The 12964-nt window shown below is 46.2% G+C and overlaps 1 protein-coding gene across 6 annotated transcripts in view; it reads left to right on the top strand.

Annotated features, from left to right (window-relative positions):
* ST6GAL1 (ST6 beta-galactoside alpha-2,6-sialyltransferase 1) overlaps nt 1–12964 on the top strand; it is a 43438-nt gene that overhangs the window by 27676 nt on the left and 2798 nt on the right. For 5 of the 6 annotated variants that reach the window (XM_066193950.1, XM_066193947.1, XM_066193949.1 and 2 more), the window contains 5 exons: nt 644–769; nt 1859–2522; nt 6037–6134; nt 11012–11113; nt 12354–12528. In XM_066193950.1, the coding sequence (XP_066050047.1) occupies nt 1898–2522; nt 6037–6134; nt 11012–11113; nt 12354–12528 (1000 nt within the window). In that variant the 5' untranslated portion in view covers nt 644–769; nt 1859–1897. Of the gene's footprint in view, nt 1–643; nt 770–1858; nt 2523–6036; nt 6135–11011; nt 11114–12353; nt 12529–12964 lie in introns of those variants that run through there. The other variant, XM_066193953.1, reaches the window with a different exon arrangement.

Here is a 12964-nt window from a genome sequence, read left to right as displayed (position 1 = left end):
AATACTGTCAAATCTCCCTTTCTCTTGATGCATTTCCTTGGTAGAGTGAAACTGTGAAGTCTAAAACACATTTATCTATTTTGTAAAGACCGATGGATTAAGATATGTTTTATAAAGCAGCTTTCCATGCATCTTGTTCCAAAAAAGCAGGGAGTCTTCTGTGCAAGAGTGCCTGAATTACTCAAGGATAGGCAGTAAGATGTCTCCTTAGGAAAAGTTAGCTTTTGCTTTCTTTTCCCCTGTTCTTTGTGTTAAGCACCAGCATCAGGTTATTTCCTTCCCTGTATAATGGGTGTACCCAGTGCTCAGGGTGGATCTGGTTGCTCTGGTGGGACCAGAGAGCAGGCAGCCTGTGAGCTGGAGTCTGCTCTAGTTGAGGGGAGATTTCAGACAAAGATGCCCCTTTTGAGTGGGCATTTATGGGTTTAAAATGCTTATGTGGTGTCAATGTGTTTGCTGCTGTCCTTCCAGGCCTTGGTAACAGCTTCTTTGGGACCACTGGGCTTCTCTGAGGCAATACTTGCTCATCCCTGGAACTTCGAGGTTTTTCCTTAATACCTTTTCTTCTTTTTTTGTTTTTGTTTTTTTTCTGTTTTTTTTTTGTTTTTTGTTTTTTTTTTTTTTCTTTTTTTTTTTTTTGCAGGTATTTCTTGAACTTTTCTGCACATCACCGAACTGTTGTGTTTTGAGATCCTGCTTAAGCCGTCGGAGGAAAATCTGCCGACAGACAAAAATGACTTGAGTTGGAGAGCTGCAGCTTTATCCACAGGTAGTGTTAGTAGCTCAGTAACCTCTCAGCAGCCCAGCATTGCAGTGTTTGCTTTCAGCAGCTTTCTCAGTGAGGAAGTTGCTACTTTTGCCTCTCTGGGAATGGCAGTGATCTATCTGCATGTGTTTGTCTCCTGAGGACGCCTGGAGTCTCCATACTGTTCCCATCCTTTTGGATACATCTGGAGCAGCCATGTAGGGAACTGACCAGCTGCTGTCCCGTCTTCTGTGGTCCTGTGTGCTGCTTGTGAGGCGTTTCTGCATCAGTGTATGTTTTGTACACCAGACCCCATAAATCGGCCTCGTTTGAGCTGCGTTTTGGGCAGTTCTCCTATTGGAATCCCCCTTTATGACATGATGGGAGCTGGAGGTATCTGGTGGTGGGAGGCAGTGCAAACAAGGACAGGCAGTGCTGTACAACAGCGTCTGGCTTTGCTTTCTCCAGAGGTAACTTACCTGGAGTAATGTTCATCCAAATGCATTTATGAGCCCAAAACATGCCCCAAAACCTTACTGGGCCTTAATTGGCTTCCAGCAGGTGTTCAGTGAGGTTTGATGTTGAGAGTTTACTCAGCCCACTGCAGACTGGCAGCAGTTCCCTGGAAAGTCACCAAAGTACCAGGCTGGTGAAGCTCCTGGTGCTCATGAACTCGGAGCTTTTTTTTTTTCTTTCCAGTTCCGTGCTTTTAATGTCCTTCATTAGTGTTAAAGTCTGTGGTCAAGTAGAAACTCATTTCTGGAAGTGCATTTGTTGGCATTTGGACATTGACTGTCAGGGATGGGAGGCGAAGCAAAGCAATACGGAGACTTGCCCTGCTTGCTGGTATGAAACTGGCAGTGTAAATTTGACTGTCACTTGTGGAAGGGAGTGGCAGTGGCCTCAGGTCACCATTACATAGCATGTGATGGCTGATAGCCAGCTCAGGTCTTTCTGTTTGGTGCTTGAGGTGGTAGACTTTGAAATGAGATCTTTAAACAGCCTGAAATTTTAGAATTACCCTCATGTTGTCTCTCTCCCCTCCCACTGCACACAGATCTCCATGACTTTACCTGTGCCTGCAGCCCTGACTGAGCTGTTTTCTTTTCCCAGGGCCAACTTCCAGTGTCCCATCTGGATGCACCGTGCACTATGGTTCACATCAATGTGTTCAAGAAGTTAATGTGTGTTCTTGTGGTGATACTGGTAGCACTGACAGTTTGCCTGTGGAGAGAAACGAGGAGAAACTACTATGATCCTTTGAAGACCAGGAATGATGATTTGCAGGGGCACAGGAGTTCGGAGAAATGGAACCCAGTTAAATCACAAGGCCTTTTCCATGAAGCAGCCATTGAACTGGGGCAGATACCCAAAGTGTGGCTTAGTTCCCAAAACAAAGTGAAGGCCAGCGCCTCTGAAACAGCTGAGAAGTCCAAGAAAGCAGCCGTTGGGAAGGTATGGGATAAGGACAGCTCATCCAGAAATCTCATACCCAGGCTGCAGAAGGTCAGGAAAAACTACCTGGCCATGAACAAGTACAATGTGACTTACAGTGGGAAGAGGAATGCTAAGCTCAGCCCAGAGAAGTTGCTGTGCCAGCTGCGGGACAGGGTCAATGTGACCATGATACAGAGGTCGGATGGTCCTTTTGGTACCTCTGAATGGCAGAAGTACCTGCCAGGGAAAAGCCTCAGTGAAACAGTGGGACACCTGGGTCGCTGTGCTGTCGTGTCCTCAGCAGGGTCTCTGAAATCATCTCACTTGGGACAAGAGATAGGTTGGTATCTTTCTGTTAGCATGAAGTCAAATATCATTGTTTTATAACTTGGGCTGCGTAGAAGTAACCTGCTGTCATGTTCTTACTGATAAGTCCCTTGTGGTCAAAAGGTGTTTAAAACAAGTTGAAATGTTAAACTTTTGAAGTCAGTAAATATTTCAGCCTAGCTGGAGATGGGAGTAACAGGTAGCTCTATTCTAGCAAGTCCTTATGATTTTCATGATCCTGTTGGCATCACTAGCGGGTCACACAAATATTGGATACCAGAGAGCAGTCTTGGTTCCTCAAGTGTTTGTTTCTTGAGAGGGCTTAGTGTGGGTTGTGTAATGCTTATTGCAGTCAGAAAAAAAAATTCATACAGGGGGAGATTTTCAGAGAAGAAATTAAAGAAAACGCTAAAGGTTGAGCAGTCTGTGTTGAGCAGAGAGCTGGGCGCAGACAATCTTCAGAGGTCCCTTCCAGCCTCAGTGAATCTGTAATTCTTGCTTAAGGCTTTCTGAAAGTGGCACTGCTTCATTCTGAGCCATAAGGCAGCTGGCTGAATTTGAGTGGCCCAGAAGACCATCAAAAGACTTTATGGGGATTTAGCTCTTTGGACAAAGTTTGGTGATGCTTTGCAGTCTCATCTGACCGTATTTACCTGGAGTTAATGCATTAATTAATAAATGCCAAAGCTTTGGTCTTGTACTGTGGATTATAAAGAAGCATATTTTGATGCCAAAGTGGTTTGTGGTCTTTACAATAGCAGCATGCTGGGTAAATCAGCTCTCCAGTCTTCAGCTCAGGATTTTGTACCAGGCAGAAAATTCTCCATAGCCTTCAGCTCCCTCAGCTTGCTTCATTATTTGGTGTTTGGAGCTCAGTTAAGGTTCATGCTTGGCTGAAGTGTAGCTTCACTGAAGGAGGAGTTTAGAAGTCTAGGAGGTTTCTCTCAAATGGAAATTGTTTGCAGGCTTTGGTGTATTCATAAGTTGTCTGTTGGATCAGATCTCTTTGGCCTGCACTAAGCTGCAAGCAGCCTTCCTCTGAAACCAGGTAGAAGGATAGACTTTAATCCATCAGTCATGGACAACTTTGGCAAAGCCTTCAGAATCATAGTCCCTCGTGGGAGACAGTGTTTAGTTCTGGTACTTGTTCGGAAGTTCTCCCCTAAACTCCTTCTGTGTCCACACAGCAGGTGAGCCAGGAGCTAGAGTGAGGTTGAGCAGTTGGAAGTGTGTTAAAACGCTATGAAAAAAGTAATGAAGAACAGCATTGCCTCCTGGTATAACTTGCAGGTGGGAGTTGGTTGATGTTTCTGCCTCTTAGGAGTGTTTGAAGCGAGATGGGTTAAGACCTGGGAAGCCAGTTCTTACTTTTCCTTCAAGTACCTGTCTCGGGTTGTTTGGCTGTCTCATGGAGTTCAGAGCTAAAGGTTTGCACAGAAGCGACCTTCTGTTGAACAGCCTCCCCAGCTCAGCTGGCTTGTACCCAGGGTTGTCTGTGTTAGGCTCCACCGTTACTGCCAATGCTTGTTCCTCTGGAAGGAGACCCTCACAGGAGTGGGAGGTGATGTTCTGGCATGTTGGAATGCAGTCCTGCACCTCTGGATTGAGCAGCCAAGTGGGATGGGCTGTGCTTTGGCTTTGGCACAGACCGCAGACGTCAGACAGGCAAAGCCCTTTCATTGTTCCCGCAGCCACTTTCTGAGCCCTCCCCACAGTGAAGCCCTGGTTTGTTCCAGATCACAAGGGATGGATGCTGGGGAGGTCACTGTGTAGTGTGCCCGAGGCAAATGTCATTAACCCCTGCTGGCGGCCCTGCTGTGTGTTTCTCGTGCCTGAAGACTTTTCACCTTTCTGCTCAAGCAGTTAACTCTGCTGGTGCTTCTGCAGAGTTTGAGCACTTGCAGGCTTGAGCTGGGTAGGGAGAGTATTAAGGACTCAGGAGCATTCAGTGTATTTCTGTATGTTTTTCCCACTTTTTTCCATGTAGAAAAGGTCGTGGTGGTGTTGGAGAAAGTTGTCAAAAAGGTACTAAATCTTAAAAGCTTAAAATGAAGTATTTGTGTAAATGAGCACAATGGATTGCTGAGTTACTATTCCATGAAATATTTGTTCTATGGAATCATGTTAAGATATCAAATGAGCAGTTAGGTAAAGTAAGAGAGGCTGGCAGAGCAGCACAGAGTTGTTAACAACCACCTTTTACCGGGCTCTTGGTATAACTCAAGTTTATAAATTGCCACTGAAAAATCTGATGTGAGAGATACTGAGTGTTGCACAACCACCTGGAGACAGAGCCAGCTACTCTGTCTGAGCAATCACTAAACACCATTTAATGAGCAAACTTGGGGCATATTAGCGCTTGGTGTCTGGCTGAACTTACACATGGGGAAATCCTAACCCTGTCTTGCATTAGTGCAAGGTAGGATGTGGAGCTAAGGGTCTGTAGTGGTAACCGCAGAGCCACTTCTCAGCATGGAGACACTTTTTTCCAGAGACATCCAGAAACCTTTCTTGGGTTTGGATGGTGCCTTGGAAGGGCTCTTAAGAAGCCCCACTTGTCCAGGAGAATAAAATAGCTGAGAAATCAGACTTTGCTGCCAGGAATTATCGATGCTCCAGCATTGCTTGTTAGAAAACTCCCATTTGCAAGAAAATGATCTCAAAAAGACCCAGTTCTGGACCAGGTTGGTCCTTCTGCCCTGGAACTTGGCAACTCCCACTGACCCTGACTGCAGGTGCTGTGTGTTGTAGTCATGTGGCCTCAGTGTGAATGCAGGAAAGATGGCCTTGCTTCTCTAACTCAGCCCCTCTGATCACAGGGAATGTTTCTTATCCAAGTGCAGCCACTAGGCAGGGAGAGGCCAGGGTGACAAGCACAACTGCCCTCTGTGTCACAGCAACAGCCTGACCCCAGGACATTACAGTGGCTTGCTATCTGTGCCAAGGCAGAGGAGGGTGCTGGAGGAGTGCTGTGCTGTCTGCAGAGATGATGCCAGCAGAGGAAAATGCAGTGAATCCCAAGGCATGTAAGAAGCTGTGTCTGTTGAAGGCACAGCAGTGGGTGTATTTCAGTGGGAGGCATGCTGGCAGGCTCAGGTCAGCTTGGCTTTCCTCTGTGGTTGGTGTACATGTTTCTGGGGCTGGTCAACCTCCAGGCTGGAAGAGAGGATGCTGGCTTGCTGCTACTTCCTGATTTCTAAGTTTGCAGCCAGCCGTATGGTAAATTAATTGTGTGTTGGTCTTTCTCCTGGTAAAGTGTTTGGAAGGGGGAAGAGGGAGAGAAAATGATGGGGTTGTGCTCTCACCCGGGCAGTGAGTTGTAGTTTTAAAGAGTAGGTTTTAAAAAGTGTATGAAGTTTGAGCCACACCTTCCTCCAAAGAATCTGACTTGCTACTTGTAGACGTTAGGTTGAAAGGCAGGGATTAGGCAGATTATATGAGAAGTGCAGGTGAATAATGTCTCTTGTTTCTGAGATCGCTCAAACCCAGCTGCTGGCTCACAGGTTTTCCCTCTGTTTGGCTTTCAGACAGCCACGATGCCGTCTTGCGATTCAATGGGGCTCCTGTCAGGGGCTTTCAAGATGATGTGGGGCAAAAGACAACAATTCGTCTTATGAATTCCCAGGTAGGTCTGAGCAGACCGAGCATGGCAGAGCTGTGTGGCTGCACTGTCTGGGAGCTGGGAAGAACAGGGCTGTCCATCTGATTTCTCCAGTCCCTAGCATGTAGCTGTGGGATGGGGAGGTCTCTTTTTGGAATGGGGGCAGTTGGTAAATCTCAGGTGACTGGAGTGACACTGGCATGCACTTGCAAACTTGCAGGAGCCTTCTTGTGATTTACAGCAGGCACAAGGTAATTTGTGTATTGTCTTTGCTCAAAGGCTCTGTGTAAGCACAGGAAGGCCAGCTCCATGCTGCTGCTGTGCCTTTGGAGTGAGAGGCAGGAGCAGCACCACAGCTCAGCCAACGAAGGTCAGCAAGCAGGGGTGTTCCAAGAGATGAGTTGTGCCTGCCCCAGAGATGAGTGTGAAGAGTGAGGGATGTTTATTTGGCTTTTAATAATAGAACAGTGTTTCTTTACTGTCCAGCAATGCTGCAGACTCCGTAGATAACACATTAGCCAGGGTTGCTACATGGCTGAAGACACTTGACAAAAGACCCACTTTTAAAGCTGTAGCCTGTGCACAGCCAGGAGAGGGATGGGCTCTGGTGGGTCCAGGACCTCACTGCAGAGCATGGCAAAAGTGCCTTTAATGCAAGGCCTTACTTACAGAGTTAAATCTTCCCTGCATCTGAGAGCTCTTTGTAGGTATCAAGGTGTCTCTTTGCTGATTCCCTTTGGCCAGCTGTAGGCTGTGAAGCGAACTGTCTAGAGTTAGAACCATGTGTCACAGTGCATTAGCAGAGTCAGTCTGCCAGTTGTCCAGCAATAGAATGAGACCCTTGCTCTTGTAGGCACATCTCAAGAGTGTTTGCACTTTTCCTCCACAGACCTGTTACACTTCATGGTTGTCCTTTTTGGGGGGAGAAATCTTCAAGCGTAGACATGCAGAGAAAAGGGGAAATCACAGTAGGATGTGCTGGTGAGAGATTGGAGGAGGATAGTAAAATACTGAACAGGCCAGGAGTCATTTGGTTAGAAGACCTGGTGCAGCATTACAGCACTGAGTACAAGCATCTCCTCACCCCCACAAGAGGAGGAGGAGATGGAGGTTGTAGGCACATGAAGGCTGAGGAGCTGAATGAGGGAGAGATGAGTGGCTGAAGTGTAGCTTTTGTAATCCTGAACCAAAAAGGCAGCTTCTTTTCCTTACCCCAAAGCTAAGATTTATAGGCCTGGAGTTTTCTCACCTGCCTCTGTCTAAGGAGTACATGTATGCTGCTGTGTAATGAGGTTTGAAGATTCTCAAAACAGCAAGAGGAGCTTGACCATCCTCTTCAAAGGCAAGAAGACACAGAGCTGATATGTAACCAGTTTGCCTAGTTCATTTTATCTGTCTTTTAAAGGATGTTTTTGTCTGTTGTGTGAATGCTGTTGCTACCTCTTTCTGCTCTTGGTTCACTCCTCACTTGTTGCTCTTTGCTGTTGTTTGCTGCATCTTGATTCCCCTGCGTTAAACCCCCAGTCAGAAGGGTGACAGGTTGTTCTTTCTGAACCAGTCTGGTTTGAGCAGAAGACTGCTATCTTCTGTGCCCTGTTTGACATTTTTTTTTTTTAAATATTTCCTGTCTCTGTATTTTTCTGATGTCAGATAGGTGTTATCACTTTAGCAAACTTTCTCTGGAGGATGTGCTCATGGCCAAGCTTACAGTGATATGAAGAGAAAATATGTGCATGACCTATGTGCTATCTATCAGCGTTATCTGCACAGGGAGGAGGGTAACAGTGTGGTTGTACAGCTGTGATAGGACTCTCCATGTGGATTCTCCTACTTTGGACCAAGTGTAGTTACCGTCATGTCATTTCAGTGCTTCTGTTCTCCATGCAGATCAGCCTGCAGTCATGGGTGATATTCCCTCTGAATGGAGACACCATCTTAGAAAGCTTCAGTTACAGGGAGCACAGTATTGCTGCAGTTTTTAGAGGCTAAAGTTTACTCAGAAGGCAGCATTGATCTGGCTGGTGTCCAGGGAAAAAGATGCTTTCTGTGTGTGTAGTGCAGGAGTCTCTCATCTGGGCTTTCTAAACTGAGCAGCTCTGACTGCAGTCCCTGTTAACTGTAGAGACCATTGGATTTGAAGCCTGGTTTTCTCAAATGATTTTATTTGCACTTTGAATGGTTCAGTGCTGCTCTAGTCTTGGTGAGATCATTTAAACCTTCTTGGTAGTGGGGTCACCTGATCACATTCTCTTTGTAGCTCACTGCAGGAGCTGTGCCTTATCTTGCCTTGTCCAGAGCTCTTACAGGCCTCAGGTACTGGACAGGCTGTGATTTGTTCTTGTTCTGGGCTGGCTTTTCTTATGTTATAACTGGGAAAAGGAATGGGTCTTGGCTGCTTTTATTTTGGGTCTTATTGCTGATCAATCCTCAGTCCACTGCCAAAGTGAAGGAAATGGGATCTCCTGAATCTGATCTGTCAGAGACTATCTGTATTGAGTAATATCCTTTTGGCACACATGGCCACAGGCCCTAACTTTCTTAATAATTATTTTAAAATACTTTTCTGTAATTTGCTGGCCAGTCTCTATGGCATACATGGGGGTGGATGGTTTTAACAGTAGAGTGAAGTATCTTGTATATCTGTGCACAGAGAAATGGATGATGAATGGATTGGTACTGACCGGAAGGCAAGAAATTTGGGACCTCCAGATCTGAGGATGTGCTTGTAGGTCCACAAGCTTGGTAGTTGTTCTAAATAAAGAATTTATTTAATGTTGCCTCATTTATTTTCTCTGGTCTTGACTAGTTCAACAGTACTGCTGCTTTTTTAATGGCACGTTTTCCTGCAGTCTGACACAAGGCATTGATTTGCCCTGGGAAAGCAGTCCCATCTTGTGAAAACAAGAGCTGAAGTACGTGTGAGGGGAGTGCCAGTGTCACGCTGGAGGACGCAGCTCCTTTCTGCAGAGCTGACCAAGGGCCAGGGTACCTCATTGCCCTCAGCCCTTGTTTCCAGTTCTCCTGGGCTGGCTTCTTGCTGTCACAGAGAGCACTCTCTGCTTTGGCTGCCTTTGCTGTCATTGGCACCCACAGTCTGCAGGGAGGAAGAAAGAGAAGATAGAACATCAGTGGAATGGGCGAAGGCTGTGGTGGGAAAGGAGAGCATGTTTAGATTACAGGGCGTTGACTGCTGGTAGCAGGAAAGAGGGAAGTCATTGTGATACGGCCAATAAATGTACCAGGAGGGTAGGGGCTGTATTAACAAGATCTTGTTACACAGTGAACTGGCTAAAGAAGAAATCAGTTAACCTATAGATCAGTTAACTAATTAGGATCAAAAATCTGGGCAAGACAGGTCAATCATGTAGTAATTTAAATGGATTTTACTACTTAGAATCAGTCGCTATTAAACAACAAATGGGCACTGAAGGTAAATGGGGAGCCAGATTCCTTCAGTGGACAGGTTAAGTGACTGATAGCTAGCAGGCAGTGCCAGGAGCCAGCTCCAGTGCGTGGGAGGACACCGCAAACGGGCTGTGGAGGTGCTCCCTACCTGGTTTCTTGTCCCTTTGCTTTTGTGCCTGTCAGAGCTCTCTTGGGGTTTGTGTGCTTCTGCCAACTCCCATGGCTAAAGAAACAATGAAAATAAAGTGCATGTGCTCCTTGCCATATCCCTGCCCCTCTGCAGTGCTCCATCCCACTCGTGCCCGGCTGAGGGGATGGCTGGTGGCAGCTGCTGCGCCCCTCTGTGCCTCTGGTGCCCACACCTGCCCACTGCACACTCCAGCTGTCAGTGGCCTAGATATTTTAGCTGCTGTAAGGAAATGAAACCAGGCAGTGCACATGGGCAAGGGCAAGGCTTAATCCTATGGAGTTAAGAACAGATGTGAGGCAACTCTTTGCTTTTGGAATAATTCCCATCTGGGCTGGCTGCAGTGTCCTTGTGCTCTGGTTATGGGGACAGCCATGCAGGCAGCCGGCTGCTGAGGAATCCAGGTTGCTCAAGGACTAATTGGCTAGCTGATAATTAGATCTGTGAAGAAAATCAGGACAAATGGAAGCCGATTTTTATGATTTGTGAGAACAATGTTTACAAGCTGTGCCTATACAGATTATGGCTTTGTGTGGGGAGGACAGGAGATTAATTGTTTAATAAGAATTGTTTTCTTTCTGCTGCAGACCTGGGTTACCCTTGGGTGTCCCAAGCAGTTGTAGTTATGTCCAGATTATGGAGATCTCTGTTTGAAGCTTTCCTTGTCATTGCTGCTCTCAGGAGATTCAAACCTCCCCTGCCTGAACTGTCCCCTCCCTGCTCTACAGAAGCGATGGGGGCTTGGCATGAGGCAGGATTGGCTGGGGATGCTGTAGTCTCTCATCTCTTGCACTGATGGTCTCACAGCAGGCTGAGGACTGGCTGCCAGGGTTCCTGTTGCTGAGGAAAAACCACCCACCTGCAGGCCTTTTTGGGGGGTTAAATGAAGGTTCTTAATAAAGCCGACAGCGTGTTTGCTGCCTGGACTGTCCTGGTGACCACAGGCAGCAGCTGGTGTTCCCTCCTGCTTCTGGTATGGTAGTGATGGGATCTTCTCACAGGCTGGGTCACTCTGCAGGTCCTGTCCTTAGTGTGTCACTGAGATGGATGGAAAGCCTTGTAAAGCACTATGGCAGCTTTTCTTGTGTCTCTCCACAAAGTCCTTTGCTGCTGGGTAGGACTGGCTTGGGTGTTGGCAGGGCATTGCTGAGGCTGTGTCCTTGCTGCACACAGTCACTTGCTCTGTGGGCCATCCTCAGTAACCAGCAGTGGGGTGGCTCTGGCTGTTTTCAGGTGTGTTTTATTGCTTGGCTGGCTGCTAATTCTGATTGCATACTGCATATCATTGTATCTGTTGTTGTATTCCAAGCTTGTAACTGTTGAAGAGCAGCAGTTCCTGAGGGAACCACTATATAACACTGGAATCTTAATTGTCTGGGATCCAGCACCATATCATGCAGAAATTCATGAGGTAAGGCTGAGTATTTTTGTAAATAAAATCAGATTCACATGCTTTGAAGTGCTTCTCTTAAACCACTTCCTCCTAATGTGGGCAATCAGTCATTTTGAGGCCATTTTTGTTTGCCTTTTTTTTTAAAATTTTTATTATGGATATATCTGTGTGTACTTCTGGGATTATCCCATGCATGAGTGTTCCTAAGAAAACACTTGCCTCCTTCTGATCCCTGTGAAGGGCCTGAGGCTAAGGATAATGGGTCACCATCTTTACTTTCCCACGGGCTGATGGCACAGGGAGGAGGTCACTGCTGGCTGCAGCAGTTGTCTCCTTATAGGATAGTTTCCTCTCTCTGACTGTTAATCTAAGATTTGCTGAGGGTTGCTGCTTGGATATTTCAAGCACCAGTCAGCCATGGGATATACTTGATGCATTATGAATGGATTGGGAAATCCTCTGAAGATCTGTGGCAGGTTTCACGTGTGGGTGTGCAATCCCTCCAGCAATTCACTTTTGATTTTGAGTACAAAAGAGCGTTGTTTGATACTTGATGAGCTCTGGAGGCTCACAGTGAAAACAGGTAGAAGCGAACAGTCCATTCTTTACTTTTATTTTAAGCTCTGGCTGTAACCAAGAAGTCTTTGCATTTGTTTCTTTGGCCTTCATTTCCTATTTTCTCACTGATGTTTATTTCTGTGCCTGGTCCCACAGCTCCAGGATGCATAAGGGGCTATGGACAGTGTGTTTAAGAGTCAGTAAAACCAGGCTGGGATATTTGTAGCATAGGGCAAAGAATCTCAAAATGACTTCAGGAAAATGTAAACCATTGCTACATTTTTACTGAAAGGGCAAATTTAGGGATGCAAATCAGCCCAGCCTGGTTCAGGAGGCTGAGCTGGGAACACTTGCCTGCAGAAGAGGATGCTTGGTATTGCAGTGTGGTGGAGGATCTGGGTCTAGAACATTAAGGCAGAGTTCTCAACACCTCTGCTCTTGGGGAACGCAGAATGAAACTACAAAAGATGCTGATCCCATTCAATGGTCCTTCCTTGAGATTTTGTGTTTCCCTGCCCTGATTACTGAGTCAGGTCACCACAGTGACCCAAGGGGACAGAAAATTAGGATGTTTAGGTGAGTGAGGGTGTAGCAGGATCTTCTTCTCCAGCAGCAGCAGGTTCACTCATCCTTGTTTCCTGCTGATTATAGTAAAGCGGGCCAGAAATAAAGAATCTGACCTCCTGTTTCTGTTTTGCAGTGGTACAGAAAACCAGATTACAACTTTTTTGAAAGCTATAAGGCATACCGTAGAACATATCCAGAGCAGCCTTTCTATATCCTGAATCCCAAAATGCAGTGGCAACTCTGGGATATTCTGCAGGAGAATTCCCTGGAGCATATTCAGCCTAATCCACCATCATCAGGAATGCTTGGTAAGATAATTTCCCTCTAAACTTCTGGTTCAGTTTGCAGACAGGAACTCTCCAAGATGTCTTTTTTTCAAAGACAACTACAAATTCATGGGGCTTATCAGAGTTGTTTTTACAGTGTTTTTCTTGTGCCAAAATGTAAGCTTCCTGTCTTCAGAGCAGCAGCTCAGTTGTATTAAATTAAGTGCTTTGCAACACCCCTCTGAAACAGCAGTCTCAAACATGGCCCAGTTCCAGGTGGAAACAGGAGAACAGACTGCAACACTGGGAGAGTCTCTAGGATTTGTAGCTTCTAGTGCCAGAGCAGTTCCCACAGGGTGCAAGAGGAAGGATGTGTCTCCTGCAGGCTCAGATCTGGTCAGGCAAATAAATCTGATTACTGCAAATTCTTAGGGTGTGCCTGTTTCTTTTCCATATATTATTTATAAATAAATATATG

Source organism: Chamaea fasciata, unplaced genomic scaffold (genome assembly GCF_029207755.1).
Source record: "Chamaea fasciata isolate MVZ Bird 193981 ecotype frontalis unplaced genomic scaffold, bChaFas1.0.hap1 SCAF_11, whole genome shotgun sequence".
In the NCBI taxonomy this organism is placed as follows: Eukaryota; Metazoa; Chordata; class Aves; order Passeriformes; family Sylviidae; genus Chamaea; species Chamaea fasciata.
The sequence above is the reverse complement of the archived record's forward strand: the minus strand, read 5'-3'. Positions and strand labels throughout refer to the sequence as shown.